Source organism: Antechinus flavipes, chromosome 5 (assembly GCF_016432865.1).
Source record: "Antechinus flavipes isolate AdamAnt ecotype Samford, QLD, Australia chromosome 5, AdamAnt_v2, whole genome shotgun sequence".
In the NCBI taxonomy this organism is placed as follows: domain Eukaryota; kingdom Metazoa; phylum Chordata; class Mammalia; order Dasyuromorphia; family Dasyuridae; genus Antechinus; species Antechinus flavipes.
In genome coordinates, this window is record NC_067402.1 from 259324028 (window position 1) to 259343784 (window position 19757).

Below are 19757 nucleotides of genomic sequence, written 5' to 3' on the forward strand. Positions count from 1 at the left end.
TCAAACACTAAACTTGAAATTCTAAAAATAAAAGGAGAGATCAATAAAATTGAAAGTAAAAAAACTATTGAATTGATTAATAAAACTAAGAGTTGGTTCTATGAAAAAACCAACAAAATAGACAAACCCTTAGTAAATCTGATTAAAAAAGGAAAGAGGAAAATCAAATTGTTAGTCTTAAAAATGAAAAAGGAGAACTCGCCACTAACAAAGAAGAAATTAGAGCAATAATTGGGAGTTACTTTGCCCAACTTTATGCCAATAAATTAGACAACTTAAATGAAATAGAAAAATACCTCCAAAAATATAGCTTGCCCAAACTAACAGAGGAAGAAGCAAATATCCTAAACAGTCTCATCTCAGAAAAAGAAAGAAAGAAAATGACATTAAAAAAATTAATGAAATGAAAAAAATCCCATAGAACAAAGCAACTCATTTAAAAACTCAAGTGGACATATGCAAAAAGAAGTTTTAAAAAGTTAATAAAGAAAATAATTCATTAAAAATCAGAAGTGAACAAATAGAAATGAATGATTCATTGAGATATCAATAATCAGTCAAGCAAAACCAAAAAAAAAAAAACAAAAAAACAGAGCTAAATAATAAATTTGACCTCCAAATATAGAACTCAAGAAAAGCATAAAGGGTAAAAAGAACTCCTGAGAACCAGATTTCTATTACAAGAATATATAATGAGTGTGTGGTATAATTTGATTTTACTGTTATAATACCAAAAAAAAAAAAAGAATTAGAAATGGAAAGAGCATTGTATTAGAAAAAGGAAAAAGGAGAAATAAAAAGAGGGAAATTATATCCCACGAAGAGGCAAAAGAAACCTATCATATCTGAGAGAATTAAGGGAGGGGAAGGAACATTGTGTGAATCAACTTACTCTCATCAGCTTTAGCTCAAAGAGAAAATATTAGACATATTTGGTTTACAGAGAAATTTCTCTCACCTCATTAAAAAGTGGGAGAGGACAAGGGAAAAGGAAAAGAGTAGGCTAAATAGAAAGCAATATGAAAAAGTAAGGGAAAGATATAAGAAAGGGGAGGAAATCAAAAGGCATGGGAGGGATTCTAAAGAGGGAGAGCTGCGTGAGGCAAGTGGTGCCCATAAATTTAATACTGGCTGGAGAAAATGTAATGGAGACAGAAAGGAGTACACTTTCTTTTCAGCAGTTCATGGAACTTATGCAAAAATTGACCATATATTAGGACATAAAAACCTCAAACTCAAATGCAGTAAGGCAGAAATAGTAAATGCATCCTTTTCAGACCACGATGCAATGAAAATTACACTCAACAAAAAACCAGAAGGAAGTAGACCAAAAAATAATTGGAAACTAAATAATCTCATACTAAAGAATGATTGGGTGAAACAGGAAATCATAGACATAATTAATAACTTCACCCAAGAAAACGATAATAATGAGACATCATACCAAATTTTGTGGGATGCAACCAAAGTGGAGATAAGGGGAAATTTTATATCTCTAGCAGCTTATTTAAAAAAAAAAATCAGAAAAAAAAGTTCAATGAATTGGGCTTGCAACTTCAAAAGCTAGAAAAAGAGCATAGTAAAATGCCCCAATCAAATACTAAATTTGAAATTCTAATATTAAAAGGAGAAATTAATAAAACTGAAACTAAAAAATATTGAATTAATAAAACTAAGAGGTGGTTTCATTTTCATCTCAGTAGATGAAGCATTTGATAAAATCCAACATTCATTCCTATTAAAAACACTTGAGAGTATAGGAATAATGGACATTTCCTTAAAATAGTAGCATCTATTTGAAACCATCAGTAAGCATCGTATGTAATGGGGACAAACTGAAATCATTCCCAATAAGATCAAGAGTGAAACAAGGTTTCCCACTATCACCATTACTATTCAATATTGTATTAGAAATGCCAGTTTTGGCAATAAGAGTTGAGAAAGAGATTAAAGACATTAGGGTAGGTAATTAGGAAACCAAATTATCATTCTTTGCAGATGATATGTTGGTATACTTCAAGAACCCCAGAGATTCTACTAAAAAGCTATTAGAAATAATTCATAATTTTAGCAAAGTAGCTGGTTACAAAATAAATCCCCATAAATCCTCAGCATTTTTATACATCACCAACAAAACCCAACAGCAAGAGATACAAAGAGAAATTCCATTCAGAATAACTGTTGATACCATAAAATATTTGGGAATCTATCTACCAAAGGAAAGTCAGGAATTATATGAGCAAAATTATAAAAAAGTCTCCACACAAATAAAGTCAGACTTAAATAATTGGAAAAATATTAAGTGCTCTTGGATCGGCCGAGCGAACATAATAAAGATGACAATATTAGATAAACTAATCTATTTAGTGATATACTAATCAGACTCCCAAAAAACTATTTTAATGACCTAGAAAAAATAACAAAATTCATTTTGAGAAAAGATCAAGATTTTCAAGGGAACTAGTGAAAAAAAAAATCAAATGAAGTAGCCTAACTGTACTAGATCTAAAACTATATTATAAAACATCAGTCACCAAAACCATTTGTTATTGGATAAAAAATAGATTAGTTGATCAGTGGAATTGATTAAGTTCACAGGACAAAACAGTCCATTACTTTAATAATTTAGTCTTTGACAAACCCAAAGACCCCAGCTTTTGTAATAAGAATCCACTGTTTGAAAAGGAAAAAAAAATGCTGGGAAAATTGGAAATCAGTATGGCAGAAACTAGCATTGGCCCACACTTAACACCTTACACCAAGATAAGGTCAAAATGGGTTCATGATCTAAGCATAAAGAATGAGATTATAATTAAATTAGAACACCATAAGGATAGTTTACTTCTCAGATATGTGGAGAAGGAAGGAATTTGTGACCAAAGAAGGACTAGAGGTCATTATTGATCACAAAATAGAAAATTTTGATTATATCAAGCTTTTGTACAAACAAAACTAATGCAGACAAGATTAGAAGGGAAGCAATAAACTGGGAAAACATTTTTTACAGTGAAAGGTTCTGATAAAAGCCTCATTTCATATATATATATATATAGAGAGAGAGAGAGAGAGAGAGAGAGAGAGAGAGAGAGAGAGAGAGAGAGAATTTAATTTTTAAGAAATCAAGCCATTTCCAATTGATAAATGGTCAAAGGATATGAACAGACAATTTTCAGAAGAAGAAATTGAAAGTATTTCTAGTCATATGAAAAGGGTCAATGCTGAAAAATTACCTATGCATATATTTTGTAAATAAAAAGGCATAAGAAAAAAAAAATCAACAGATCATTTCCTGAAAGAGATCCCCAAAATGAAAACTGAAAGGAATATTGTAGCTAATTTCCAGAATTGAGCTAATTATCAGATCAAGTACAAAATACTGCAAGCAGAGAGAATGAAATAATTCAGTTATAATGGAGCTTCAGTCAGGATAACACAAGATTTAGCAGCTTCTACATTAAAGGCCCAGAAGACATTGAAAGATATTACTGAGAGAATGGAGCTAGCTATAATTGCAACCAAGAACAGCTCCCCAGCAAAAGTCAGTATAGTCCTTTATGGAATTAAAGGATTATCAGATATTCTTCATGAAAAGACCAGAGTTGAATGGAAAATCTGATTTTCAAATTCAGGACTCTATAGAAGCATAAGGAGGTAACCAGAAAAGTGGTATCATAATGTCTATCTGTTTTCATTCCTAGAACTTGTTCATTATTATGACTGTTAGGAGGAGTATATATATATATAAACAAAGGACACAAGTGTGAGTTGAATACAAAGAGTTAATAGCTTTTAAAAAAATAATGAAATTAAGGGGTGAGAGGAATGTACTGGAAAAATGGGAAAAGTGCAAATGGTGCAAATTATCTGTAGTAAAAAAGAGATTTAAAAAAACATTGATAGTGAATGGGAAGAAGGGGAGGACAGGGGAAGAGTGTGAACCTTAACTCTCATCAGAATTGACTCAAGGAAAAAAAAAAACATACTTTATAAGAGTATGTAGAAACCTATCTTATCCTGCAGGGTTTTTTTTTTTTCTTTCTCTTTTTAAAATTAATTTTACCTTCATTGGGCTAGGAGATTTATGTTTATTTTTGCAGGACTTGACTTTTATGGAAATACTTTGCTTAACTTCACAAGTGCTTTCTTAATTGTGGGAGGAAATAAAAGAGAATCAAAAATTGTAAAAACAAATGTAAGAAATTTGTTTTAATGTAGCTGGGGAAAATAATAAAATAGAGCAGAAAAAAATGATGCAATTATGGAATGAGAGAGGAATGTACTGGGTTAAAAGAAAAGGGAAAATGGAATAATATAAATTATCTGCTATAAAAAGAGGCAAAAAATGTTTTATATTACAGGGGAAAAGGGGAGGAAGGAGAAGTGAATGAACTTTACTATGAAGGAAGGAAACAATATGCACATTATATAAGGGAATATATATAACTTTGGAGGAAAAGAGGACGGGAATGCGATATGGGAAGAGGAAAGAGTGATAAATTAAGAGAGCAATTTGGGAGAAGGTTGGTCAACAGCAGAACATTTTTTTTAGGAGTGTTAGGGTGAAAGGGAAGAGAATAAAAATAATGTGGGGTATGGTTAGCACAGTAATTGTAAACAGAATTTTGAAGCACGTTTTGCTGATAATGCCTCATTTCTCAAACATAGAAGGAACTGACTCAATTTTTAAAAATAAGAGTTATGCCCCAAATGATAAATGATAATAAGATATGATCTATGCCCAAAGAGGTATAAATTCACACACATCCTTTGACTTAATAGCACTACTAGCTATGAATACAAAAAGAGATTTTTTTTTTTAAGTAAAAGGACCTATAAGTACAAAAATATTTGTAGGACCTCTCTTGTCAGTAGAAAAAAATGGAAATCAAGGAGAAGCCTACCAATTGGGGAATGGCTGAATAAAATGGAAAATGGTATATGACTGTCATGGAATATTATTTTTTGTATGAATACAAGTGCCCTGAAGTGTATACAAATAGCAATATTTTGAGATGACCTATTTTAAATGACTTCTCTATTCTCAGAAGTATTTCCTCGTTTTCTCCCTCTTCCTCTCCATGTCTCTGCTCACTCCCTCCTTTTTCTTCCCACGATCTCTGCCTTTCTCTCACCTTCCCCTCTGTCCCTCCCTGTCTTTCTCTCTCACCTTCCCTCTGTCCCTCCCTGCCTTTCTCTCACACTTTTTCTCCATACCTCCTTGTCTTTGTCTCTTTTTAACTTTCTTTTTCTTTTTTTTTTTTAATTTTTATTTAATAATAATTATATTGACAGAATCCATGCCAGGGTAATTTTTTTTACAACATTATCCCTTGCAATCGTTTCTGTTCCGATTTTTCCCCTCCCTCCCTTCACTCCCTCCCCTAGATGACAAGCAGTCCTATATATGTTGCATATATTGCAGTATATCCTAGATACAATATATGTTTGCAGAACCGAACAGTTCTCTTGTTGCACAGGGAGAATTGGATTCAGAAGGTATAAATAACCCGGGAAGAAAAACAAAAATGCAGATAGTTCACATTCGTTTCCCAGTGTTCTTTCTTTGGGTGTAGCTGCTTCTGTCCGTCATTTATCAATTGAAACTCAGTTAGGTCTCTTTGTCAAAGAAATCCACTTCCATCAAAATATGTCCTCATACAATATCGTTGTCGAAGTGTATAATGATCTCCTGGTTCTGCTCATTTCACTTAGCATCAGTTCATGTAAGTCTCGCCAGTCCTCTCTGTATTCATCCTGTTGGTCATTTCTTACAGAACAATATTCCATAACATTCATATACCACAATTTACCCAGCCATTCTCCAATTGATGGGCATCCATTCATTTTCCAGTTTCTAGCCACTACAAACAGGGCTGCTACAAACATTTTGGTACATACAGATCCCTTTCCCTTCTTTAGTATTTCTTTGGGATATAAGCCCAATAGAAACACTGCTGGATCAAAGGGTATGCACAATTTGATAACTTTTGGGGCATAATTCCATATTGCTCTCCAGAATGGTTGGATTCGTTCACAACTCCACCAACAATGCATCAGTGTCCCCGTTTTCCCGCATCCCCTCCAACATTCATCATTATTTTTTCCTGTCATCTTAGCCAATCTGACAGGTGTGTAGTGGTATCTCAGAGTGGTCTTAATTTGCATTTCTCTGATCAACAATGATTTGGAACACTCTTTCATATGAGTGGTAATAGTTTCAATTTCATCCTCTGAAAATTGTCTGTTCATATCCTTTGACCATTTATCAATTGGAGAATGGCTTGATTTCTTATAAATTTGAGTCAGTTCTCTATATATTTTGGAAATGAGGCCTTTATCAGAACCTTTAACTGTGAAGATGTTTTCCCAGTTTATTGCTTCCCTTCTAATCTTGTTTGCATTAGTTTTATTTGTACAAAGGTTTTTTAATTTGATGTAATCAAAATTTTCTATTTTGTGATCAGTAATGGTCTCTAGTTCATCTTTGGTTACAAATTTCTTTCTCCTCCATAAGTCAGAGAGATAAACTATCCTATGTTCTCTAATTTATTTATAATCTTGTTCTTTATGCCTAGGTCATGGACCCATTTTGATCTTATCTTGGTATATGGTGTTAAGTGTGGGTCCATGCCTAATTTCTGCCATACTAATTTCCAATTATCCCAGCAGTTTTTATCAAATAATGAATTCTTATCCCAGAAGTTAGGGTCTTTGGGTTTGTCAAACACTAGATTGCTTTAGGTGACTATTCTGTCTTGTGAACCTAACCTTTTCCACTGATCCACTGATCTATTTCTTAGCCAATACCAAATGGTTTTGGTGACTGCTGCTTTATAATATAATTTTAGATCAGGTACAGCTAGCCACCTTCATTTGATTTTTTTTTTCATTAATTCCCTTGAGATTCTCGACTTTTTATTGTTCCATATGAATTTTGTTGTTATTTTTTCTAGATCATTAAAATATTTTCTTGGAAGTCTGATTAGTATAGCGCTAAATAAATAGATTAGTTTAGGGAGTATTGTCATCTTTATTATGTTCACTCGGCCGATCCAAGAGCACTTAATATTTTTCCAATTATTTAAGTCTGACTTTATTTGTGTGGAGACTTTTTTATAGTTTTGCTCATATAATTCCTGACTTTCCTTTGGTAAATAGATTCCCAAATATTTTATGGTATCAACAGTTATCCTGAATGGAATTTCTCTTTGTATCTCTTGCTGTTGGGTTTTGTTGGTGATGTATAAAAATGCTGAGGATTTATGGGGATTTATTTTGTAGCCAACTACTTTGCTAAAATTATGAATTATTTCTAATAGCTTTTTAGTAGAATCTCTGGGGTTCTCTAGGTATACCATCATATCATCTGTAAAGAGTGATTTTGGTTTCCTCATTGCCTACTCTAATTCCTTTAATATCTTTCTCGACTCTTATTGCCGAGGCTAGTGTTTCTAATACGATATTAAATAATAATGGTGATAGTGGGCAACCTTGCTTCACTCCAGATCTTACTGGGAAAGGTTCCAGTTTTTCCCCATTGCATATGATGCTTACTGATGGTTTTAAATATATGCTCCTGACTATTTTAAGGAAAAGTCCATTTATTCCTATGCTCTCAAGTGTTTTTATTAGGAATGGATGTTGGATTTTATCAAATGCTTTTTCTGCATCTATTGAGATGATCATGTGGTTTTTGTTTGTTTGGTTATTGATATAGTCAATTATGCTAATAGTTTTCCTAATATTGAGCCAGCCCTGCATTCCTTAACTCTCATCAGAATTGGCTCAAAGAAGGAAAAAAAAAACATAGTAAGTGATTACAAAACATGACTAGCACTCTTTGCAAATAATATACTAGGAGGAATTAACAACTTTAGCAAAATTGTAGGACATAAAATAAAATAAATGCACATAAAAGAGAATGATATTGATGAGATAACATACCAAAATTTGTGGGATGCAGCCAAAGTGAAGATAAGGGGAAATTTTATATCTCTAGAGGCTTACTTGAAAAAAATAGAGGAAAAAAAAGTTCAATGAATTGGGCTTGCAACTTCAAAAGCTAGAAAAAGAGCATAGTAAAATGCCCCAATCAAATACTAAACTTGAAATTCTAATATTAAAAGGAGAAATTAATAAAACTGAAACTAAAAAAATATTGAATTAATAAATAAAACTAAGAGTTGGTTTCATTTTCACCTCAGTAGATGAAGCATTGGATAAAATCCAACATCCATTCCTATTAGAAACACTTGAGAGTATAGGAATAATGGACTTTTCCTTAAAATAGTTAGTAGCATCTATTTGAAACCATCAGTAAGCATCATATGTAATGGGGATAAACTGAAATCATTCCCAATAAGATCAGGAGTGAAACAAGGTTTCCCACTATCACCATTACTATTCAATATTGTATTAGAAATGCCAGTTTTGGCAATAAGAGTCGAGAAAGAGATTAAAAATATTAGAGTAGGTAATTAGGAAACCAAATTATCACTCTTTGCAGATGATATGTTGGTATACTTCGAGAACCAGAAAGTCTACTAAAAAGGTATTAGAAAGAATCCACAACTTTAGCAAAGTTGCAGGATACAAAATAAACCCACATCAATCATCAGCACTCATATATATTGCTAACAAAATCCAATAGTTAGAGATACAAAGAAAAATTCCATATAAAGTAATTGCCAATAGTATAAAATGTTTGGTAATCTATCTGTAAAGGGAAAGTCAGGAAGTATATGAGCAAAACTACAAAACACTTTGCACACAAATTCAGATTTAACCAACTGGGAAAATATTCAATGCTCCTGGATAGGTCGAGCGAGTATAATCAAGATGACAATATTAGATAAACTAATCTATTTATTCAGTGATATACTAATCAGACTCCCAAAAAACTATTTTAATGATCTAGAAAAAATAACAACAAAATTCATTTTGAGAAAAGGTCAAGATTTTCAAGGGAACTAGTGGAAAAAAAATCAAATGAAGTGGCCTAGCTGTACTAGATCTAAAACTATATTATAAAGCATCAGTCACCAAAACCATTTGTTATTGGCTAAAAAATAGATTAGTTGATCAGTGGAATTGGTTAGGTTCACAGGACAAAACAGTCCATAACTTTAATAATCTAGTATTTGCCAAACCCAAAGACCCCAGCTTTTGGAATAAGAATTCACTGTTTGAAAAAAAAAATTGCTGGGAAAATTGGAAATCAGTATGACAGAAACTAGCATTGGCCCACACTTAACACCATACACGAAGATAAGGTCAAAATGGGTTCATGATCTAAGCATAAAGAATGAGATTATAATTAAATTAGAATATCATAGGATAGTTTACTTCTCAGATATGTGGAGAAGGAAGGAATTTGTGACTAAAGAAGGACTAGAAGTCATTATTGATCACAAAATAAAAAATTTTGATTATATCAAGCTTTTGTACAAACAAAACTAATGCAGACAAGATTAGAAGGGAAGCAATAAACTGGGAAAACATTTTTTACAGAGAAAGGTTCTGATAAAGGCCTCATTTCCTATATATATATATATATACACACACACACAGAGAGAGAGAGAATTGACTTTAATTTCTAAGAAATCAAGCCATTTTCCAATTGATAAATGGTCAAAGGATATGAACAGACAATTTTCAGAAGAAGAAATTGAAAGTATTTCTAGTCATATGAAAAGGGTCAATGTTGAAAAATTACCTATGCATATATCTTATAAATAAAAAGGTATAAGAAAAAAAAAAAGAATCCACAGATAACTTCCTAAAAGAGATCCCTAAAATGAAAACTGAAAGGAATATTGTAGCTAATTTCCAGAATTAAGCTAATTATCAAATCAAGTACAAAATACTGCAAGCAGACAGAATGAAATAATTCAGTTATAATGGAGCTTCAGATTTAGCAGCGTCTACATTAAAGGCCCAGAAGGCATTGAAAGATATTACTGAGAGAATGGAGCTAGCTAGCATTGCAACCAAGAACAGCTCCCCAGCAAAAGTCAGTATAATCCTTTATGGAATTAAATAGAAGATTATCAGATATTTCTCATGAAAAGAGCAGAGCTGAATGGAAAATCTGATTTTCAAATTCAGGACTCTATAGAAGCATAAGGAGGTAATCAGGAAAGTGGTAGACATTATGATACTTTTTTTTTTGTTTGCATTCCTAGAACTTGTTCATTATTATGACTGTTAGGAGGAGTATATATATATATATATATATATATTATATATATATATATAAACAAAGGACACAAGTGTGAGTTGAATACAAAGAGATAATATCTTTTTAAAAAATAATGAAATTAAGGGGTGAGAGGAATGTACTGGGAAAATGGCAAAAGTATAAATGGTGCAAATTATCTGTAGTAAAAAAGGGATTTAAAAAAACATTGACAGTTAAGGGGAAGAAGGGGAGGACAGGGGAAGAGTGTGAACCTTAACTCTCATCAGAATTGGCTCAAAGAAGGAAAAAAAAAACATAGTAAGTGATTACAAAACATGACTAGCACTCTTTGCAAATAATATACTAGGAGGAATTAACAACTTTAGCAAAGTTGCAGGATACAAAATAAACCCACATCAATCATCAGCACTCATATATATTGCTAACAAAATCCAATAGTTAGAGATACAAAGAAAAATTCCATATAAAGTAATTGCCAATAGTATAAAATGTTTGGTAATCTATCTGTAAAGGGAAAGTCAGGAAGTATATGAGCAAAACTACAAAACACTTTGCACACAAATTCAGATTTAACCAACTGGGAAAATATTCAATGCTCCTGGATAGGTCGAGCGAGTATAATCAAGATGACAATATTAGATAAACTAATCTATTTATTCAGTGATATACTAATCAGACTCCCAAAAAACTATTTTAATGATCTAGAAAAAATAACAACAAAATTCATTTTGAGAAAAGGTCAAGATTTTCAAGGGAACTAGTGGAAAAAAAATCAAATGAAGTGGCCTAGCTGTACTAGATCTAAAACTATATTATAAAGCATCAGTCACCAAAACCATTTGTTATTGGCTAAAAAATAGATTAGTTGATCAGTGGAATTGGTTAGGTTCACAGGACAAAACAGTCCATAACTTTAATAATCTAGTATTTGCCAAACCCAAAGACCCCAGCTTTTGGAATAAGAATTCACTGTTTGAAAAAAAAAATTGCTGGGAAAATTGGAAATCAGTATGACAGAAACTAGCATTGGCCCACACTTAACACCATACACGAAGATAAGGTCAAAATGGGTTCATGATCTAAGCATAAAGAATGAGATTATAATTAAATTAGAATATCATAGGATAGTTTACTTCTCAGATATGTGGAGAAGGAAGGAATTTGTGACTAAAGAAGGACTAGAAGTCATTATTGATCACAAAATAAAAAATTTTGATTATATCAAGCTTTTGTACAAACAAAACTAATGCAGACAAGATTAGAAGGGAAGCAATAAACTGGGAAAACATTTTTTACAGAGAAAGGTTCTGATAAAGGCCTCATTTCCTATATATATATATACACACACACACAGAGAGAGAGAGAATTGACTTTAATTTCTAAGAAATCAAGCCATTTTCCAATTGATAAATGGTCAAAGGATATGAACAGACAATTTTCAGAAGAAGAAATTGAAAGTATTTCTAGTCATATGAAAAGGGTCAATGTTGAAAAATTACCTATGCATATATCTTATAAATAAAAAGGTATAAGAAAAAAAAAAAGAATCCACAGATAACTTCCTAAAAGAGATCCCTAAAATGAAAACTGAAAGGAATATTGTAGCTAATTTCCAGAATTAAGCTAATTATCAAATCAAGTACAAAATACTGCAAGCAGACAGAATGAAATAATTCAGTTATAATGGAGCTTCAGATTTAGCAGCGTCTACATTAAAGGCCCAGAAGGCATTGAAAGATATTACTGAGAGAATGGAGCTAGCTAGCATTGCAACCAAGAACAGCTCCCCAGCAAAAGTCAGTATAATCCTTTATGGAATTAAATAGAAGATTATCAGATATTTCTCATGAAAAGAGCAGAGCTGAATGGAAAATCTGATTTTCAAATTCAGGACTCTATAGAAGCATAAGGAGGTAATCAGGAAAGTGGTAGACATTATGATACTTTTTTTTTTGTTTGCATTCCTAGAACTTGTTCATTATTATGACTGTTAGGAGGAGTATATATATATATACACACACACACAGAGAGAGAGAGAATTGACTTTAATTTCTAAGAAATCAAGCCATTTTCCAATTGATAAATGGTCAAAGGATATGAACAGACAATTTTCAGAAGAAGAAATTGAAAGTATTTCTAGTCATATGAAAAGGGTCAATGTTGAAAAATTACCTATGCATATATCTTATAAATAAAAAGGTATAAGAAAAAAAAAAAGAATCCACAGATAACTTCCTAAAAGAGATCCCTAAAATGAAAACTGAAAGGAATATTGTAGCTAATTTCCAGAATTAAGCTAATTATCAAATCAAGTACAAAATACTGCAAGCAGACAGAATGAAATAATTCAGTTATAATGGAGCTTCAGATTTAGCAGCGTCTACATTAAAGGCCCAGAAGGCATTGAAAGATATTACTGAGAGAATGGAGCTAGCTAGCATTGCAACCAAGAACAGCTCCCCAGCAAAAGTCAGTATAATCCTTTATGGAATTAAATAGAAGATTATCAGATATTTCTCATGAAAAGAGCAGAGCTGAATGGAAAATCTGATTTTCAAATTCAGGACTCTATAGAAGCATAAGGAGGTAATCAGGAAAGTGGTAGACATTATGATACTTTTTTTTTTGTTTGCATTCCTAGAACTTGTTCATTATTATGACTGTTAGGAGGAGTATATATATATAAACAAAGGACACAAGTGTGAGTTGAATACAAAGAGATAATATCTTTTTAAAAAATAATGAAATTAAGGGGTGAGAGGAATGTACTGGGAAAATGGCAAAAGTATAAATGGTGCAAATTATCTGTAGTAAAAAAGGGATTTAAAAAAACATTGACAGTTAAGGGGAAGAAGGGGAGGACAGGGGAAGAGTGTGAACCTTAACTCTCATCAGAATTGGCTCAAAGAAGGAAAAAAAAAACATAGTAAGTGATTACAAAACATGACTAGCACTCTTTGCAAATAATATACTAGGAGGAATTAACAACTTTAGCAAAATTGTAGGACATAAAATAAAATAAATGCACATAAAAGAGAATGATATTGATGAGATAACATACCAAAATTTGAGATGCAGCCAAAATAGTATTTAGGGTAAAATTTGCTTCCCTATATTCTCAGATAAGTGAAATACAAAAAGAACAGAATAATGAATTGGGCATGAAACTAAAAACAAATACAAAACATATCAAAACAAAACAAAACAAAAAACCTAGTAAGATAATGAATTTAAAAATCCCCAACTGAGTACCAAATTAAAAATCCTCACAACCAAATGTGAGTTTCAAAATATTTAAATAAAACAAAAACATATAAGGAGAGTATAGACTAATAAATCTAACAGCTGCTTTAATGAAAAATTAATGATACAAGTCACTAGTTAATTTGATTTAAAAAAAAAAAACTACATGTCCACTATCAAAAAACAAAAAAGTAAAATTCTCACCAATAAAGAAATTAAAACAATCATTAGGAAATATTTTGCCCAATTCTCTGCCAGTAAATCTTACCATATGAGAAAAATCAATGAATATTTAAGAAAATATTCATTACTCAGATTAATAAATCAGGAAATCAGATTCCTGATTAAATAACTGCATCTTAGAAGGAGAAATTTAACAAGCCATTATTGAACTCCTTAAGAAAAATAATCCACAGTGCCAGATGGGTTCACTCTGGAATTCTAATAAACATTCAAAGAAAACTTAATTCTAATACTATATAAAATATTTGGGAAAATAGGCAAAGAAAGAGTTCTACTATTCCTTGTATGGCACAACTATGGTACTATACCTAAATCAGGAAGGCCTAGACAGAGAAAGAAAATTATAGACTATTTTCCCAAAGGAATAGCGATGCAAAAACTTCAATTTAAATAAGAACAAGGAGATTGTAGCAATGTATGATTATACACAATGGCCAGGTGGACTTTATACCAGGAATGCAAGATTGGCTCAATATTAGGGAAAATAGCAATGGAATTGTCTATATCAAAAACAAAAGCAACAGAAATCATGTGATTATCTCAAAAGATACTTTAAAAAGTTTCTCATAAAATACAGCACCCATTCCTATTAAAAGCATTAGAGAGAATAAAAAGTCATCATTCTTTAAAATAATAATCAGCATCTATCTAAAAATGTCAACAAACAATATCTGTAATGGAGATAATCTCAAAGACTTCCCAGTAAAATCAGGGGTGAAGCCAGGATGTTGATTGTCACTATTTTTTGACATAGTACTAAAAATGTTAGCTACAGAAAGAAAAGAAGGAAAATAGAAGAAATTAGAACAGGTAATAAGGAAACAAAAATGATCACTCTTTTCAGATTATGCATAATTGTATACTTAGAGAAAGCTAAATCAACTACAATTTTATATGAAATAATTAACAACTTTAGCAAAATTGTAGGACATAAAATAAAATAAATGCACATAAAAGAGAATGATATTGATGAGATAACATACCAAAATTTGAGATGCAGCCAAAATAGTATTTAGGGTAAAATTTGCTTCCCTATATTCTCAGATAAGTGAAATACAAAAAGAAAGAATAATGAATTGGGCATGAAACTAAAAACAAATACAAAACATATCAAAACAAAACAAAAAACCTAGTAAGATAATGAATTTAAAAATCCCCAACTGAGTACCAAATTAAAAATCCTCACAACCAAATGTGAGTTTCAAAATATTTAAATAAAACAAAAACATATAAGGAGAGTATAGACTAATAAATCTAACAGCTGCTTTAATGAAAAATTAATGATACAAGTCACTAGTTAATTTGATTTAAAAAAAAAAAAAACTACATGTCCACTATCAAAAAACAAAAAAGTAAAATTCTCACCAATAAAGAAATTAAAACAATCATTAGGAAATATTTTGCCCAATTCTCTGCCAGTAAATCTTACCATATGAGAAAAATCAATGAATATTTAAGAAAATATTCATTACTCAGATTAATAAATCAGGAAATCAGATTCCTGATTAAATAACTGCATCTTAGAAGGAGAAATTTAACAAGCCATTATTGAACTCCTTAAGAAAAATAATCCACAGTGCCAGATGGGTTCACTCTGGAATTCTAATAAACATTCAAAGAAAACTTAATTCTAATACTATATAAAATATTTGGGAAAATAGGCAAAGAAAGAGTTCTACTATTCCTTGTATGGCACAACTATGGTACTATACCTAAATCAGGAAGGCCTAGACAGAGAAAGAAAATTATAGACTATTTTCCCAAAGGAATAGCGATGCAAAAACTTCAATTTAAATAAGAACAAGGAGATTGTAGCAATGTATGATTATACACAATGGCCAGGTGGACTTTATACCAGGAATGCAAGATTGGCTCAATATTAGGGAAAATAGCAATGGAATTGTCTATATCAAAAACAAAAGCAACAGAAATCATGTGATTATCTCAAAAGATACTTTAAAAAGTTTCTCATAAAATACAGCACCCATTCCTATTAAAAGCATTAGAGAGAATAAAAAGTCATCATTCTTTAAAATAATAATCAGCATCTATCTAAAAATGTCAACAAACAATATCTGTAATGGAGATAATCTCAAAGACTTCCCAGTAAAATCAGGGGTGAAGCCAGGATGTTGATTGTCACTATTTTTTGACATAGTACTAAAAATGTTAGCTACAGAAAGAAAAGAAGGAAAATAGAAGAAATTAGAACAGGTAATAAGGAAACAAAAATGATCACTCTTTTCAGATTATGCATAATTGTATACTTAGAGAAAGCTAAATCAACTACAATTTTATATGAAATAATTAACAACTTTGATAGAGTTGCATATAAACCCACATAAATCATTTGCATTTCTTTATATGCTCAACAAAGCACAGAAGCAATAGGTAGAAAGAAAAATTCCATCCCAAATAACTATAAACAATAATAAATTTGGGGAGTCTACTGCCAAAACAAATCCAGGAACTTTCTGAATACAATTACAAAACACTTTTGACACACACATGCAAAATTATAGACTATTTTCCCAAAGGAATAGCGATGCAAAAACTTCAATTTAAATAAGAACAAGGAGATTGTAGCAATGTATGATTATACACAATGGCCAGGTGGACTTTATACCAGGAATGCAAGATTGGCTCAATATTAGGGAAAATAGCAATGGAATTGTCTATATCAAAAACAAAAGCAACAGAAATCATGTGATTATCTCAAAAGATACTTTAAAAAGTTTCTCATAAAATACAGCACCCATTCCTATTAAAAGCATTAGAGAGAATAAAAAGTCATCATTCTTTAAAATAATAATCAGCATCTATCTAAAAATGTCAACAAACAATATCTGTAATGGAGATAATCTCAAAGACTTCCCAGTAAAATCAGGGGTGAAGCCAGGATGTTGATTGTCACTATTTTTTGACATAGTACTAAAAATGTTAGCTACAGAAAGAAAAGAAGGAAAATAGAAGAAATTAGAACAGGTAATAAGGAAACAAAAATGATCACTCTTTTCAGATTATGCATAATTGTATACTTAGAGAAAGCTAAATCAACTACAATTTTATATGAAATAATTAACAACTTTGATAGAGTTGCATATAAACCCACATAAATCATTTGCATTTCTTTATATGCTCAACAAAGCACAGAAGCAATAGGTAGAAAGAAAAATTCCATCCCAAATAACTATAAACAATAATAAATTTGGGGAGTCTACTGCCAAAACAAATCCAGGAACTTTCTGAATACAATTACAAAACACTTTTGACACACACATGCAAAATTTTAGATTGGCAGGTTTTACCCATGAGCAATTAATATTATTGCTTATGGGTAGGACCAGCCAATATAATTAAAAATGATCATTTTACCTACATTAATTTACTTCTTCAGTGCCACAGAAACCAACTATCAAAAAAATCATTTCATAGAGCTAGGAAAAACATAAACAAAACAAAAATAAAATTCATCTGCTAGAACAAAACATCAAGAATATCAAGGGCATAAATGAAAAAAAAAAAATATATATATATATATATATATATATATATATATATATATATATATATATATATATAAAAGAAAGTAGCCAGTACTGTGTAGGATGCTCTGTATAGAGTCCAAATAGAATAGACTGTATATGATGGAAAAGATTTCCAAATGCTTCTATTTGGGACAACATTTTACTAACTATGTCAAGCCTTTGAACGTGAAAAAGGCCCACATTTAGTATAAAGAGATTGATCAAAGAATCTATATTGAAAATGTAAATGAGAAGAATTTTCCAGATTCCATGTAGTTTGCTGCACAATCCCAATTAGTTGGTGTACCTATATCTTTGTAGATGTATTTATACATATAGATATACACACCCACAAAGCTTGAATGGAAAGTTATGGAAATTTATTGAATGAACAATAACAATGAACTAGTCGCGAAATTATTGGGAAAAAGAAATCCAATAGGATCTCATTTTAGAAACTACACAGCACTTCTTTAATGATCACACTGCCCCAAAAGCTTATTTTGTAAACACCAATATTATTCAGGAATGATATTTGGCCACAGTAGATTTTTAGAAAACACAAACACAAACACATGATCTTTTACGAATCAAAATTGTAGAAAATCCCAAAAATCCATGGACATATATGTGGTGAGTATAAGTAGGTGATTTTGATGTCTTTGATGTAGTAAGTGATGGCAAAGGCAAAAATGAATAGAAAAAGAGGTAGGCTAATCTTGTATTGAAAATGAAAGCTTGTACTGGTTCTCAAGTATTAAAAGAAACAAGGGAATGAATCAGTGTGTTTTCTGGATCCTTTATGACAAAAGTCCTGTGGGATGAGATTGGATGGAAGGACTAATAACTGAATCAGTGGCAAGAGTCTTCATAATGATAAGATCAAGGGTTCATCAAAGTATTTTATCGTATCATTCCTTTATTTGCATTTATCAATGTGCATATTCTTAAGGGAAATTGAAATGAGGAACAGAAAACATATGCTACAATCCTCATGGGTGATATTAAGATTATTTCATAAAGAGAATCAACTGAATTATGAAAGTTCAAAACTTCTATGGGATAATCTTAACTAATTCAAAATCAATATAGAAAATTGCAAATAGTAATCACCAATAAATAATGGTTAATATGCCCACATATTTTTTCTCTTGCAAAGACATAAAGATTTTTTCTTTTCATAGATGATGTGTGCTTTTTTCATCCCCTTGCAATGATATTCAGTTTCAATGATTGTTGTTCACTAAGTGTTCCATGATTTAAGTTATTTTTATTCCTCTAGAAATGTTTTTGTATTTTTAAGCTGTTATTACTGTACCTTTTATAGCCATCTAAGGCATTAACATTTGCTCCATTTTTTAGAAGAAATTCTGCTATATCAAATTTCTTTGCTCTAATTGCAAAAAAAAGTGGTGTAAGGCCTTCCTGCAAAGTCACAAGAAAGACATTGTTATATTAAGTAAGTATTCTCTATTTACTTTAATTCAAAACTTATGACATTATATGAATTTGCTAATGACATGGTAAGAAAGCATAGCACAATGGAACATTGGAGTGAGCAGACTAGAATATAAATCTTACTTCTATTAGTTAATTCCTATGTGATCACAAAGCAAATTACTTTAGCTCTCTGGGCTATAAGTTCCCTTATATGTAAAATGATGGAAGGACTAATAACTGAATCAGTGGCAAGAGTCTTCATAATGATAAGATCAAGGGTTCATCAAAGTATTTTATCGTATCATTCCTTTATTTGCATTTATCAATGTGCATATTCTTAAGGGAAATTGAAATGAGGAACAGAAAACATATGCTACAATCCTCATGGGTGATATTAAGATTATTTCATAAAGAGAATCAACTGAATTATGAAAGTTCAAAACTTCTATGGGATAATCTTAACTAATTCAAAATCAATATAGAAAATTGCAAATAGTAATCACCAATAAATAATGGTTAATATGCCCACATATTTTTTCTCTTGCAAAGACATAAAGATTTTTTCTTTTCATAGATGATGTGTGCTTTTTTCATCCCCTTGCAATGATATTCAGTTTCAATGATTGTTGTTCACTAAGTGTTCCATGATTTAAGTTATTTTTATTCCTCTAGAAATGTTTTTGTATTTTTAAGCTGTTATTACTGTACCTTTTATAGCCATCTAAGGCATTAACATTTGCTCCATTTTTTAGAAGAAATTCTGCTATATCAAATTTCTTTGCTCTAATTGCAAAAAAAAGTGGTGTAAGGCCTTCCTGCAAAGTCACAAGAAAGACATTGTTATATTAAGTAAGTATTCTCTATTTACTTTAATTCAAAACTTATGACATTATATGAATTTGCTAATGACATGGTAAGAAAGCATAGCACAATGGAACATTGGAGTGAGCAGACTAGAATATAAATCTTACTTCTATTAGTTAATTCCTATGTGATCACAAAGCAAATTACTTTAGCTCTCTGGGCTATAAGTTCCCTTATATGTAAAATGATAAAATGATTAATATGTAATCAGAAGATAGAAATTCAGAATTAGTAAGAGA

The 19757-nt window shown here is 31.0% G+C and overlaps 1 protein-coding gene across 1 annotated transcript in view; it reads right to left on the reverse strand.

Moving 5' to 3' along the window:
• The window catches only part of LOC127538746 (putative ankyrin repeat domain-containing protein 19), a 37384-nt gene that overhangs the window by 8041 nt on the left and 9586 nt on the right, over positions 1–19757 (reverse strand). The window contains exon 4 of the mRNA XM_051962491.1: positions 19363–19469. Within this exon, the coding sequence (XP_051818451.1) occupies positions 19363–19469 (107 nt within the window). The remainder of the gene's footprint in view (positions 1–19362; positions 19470–19757) is intronic.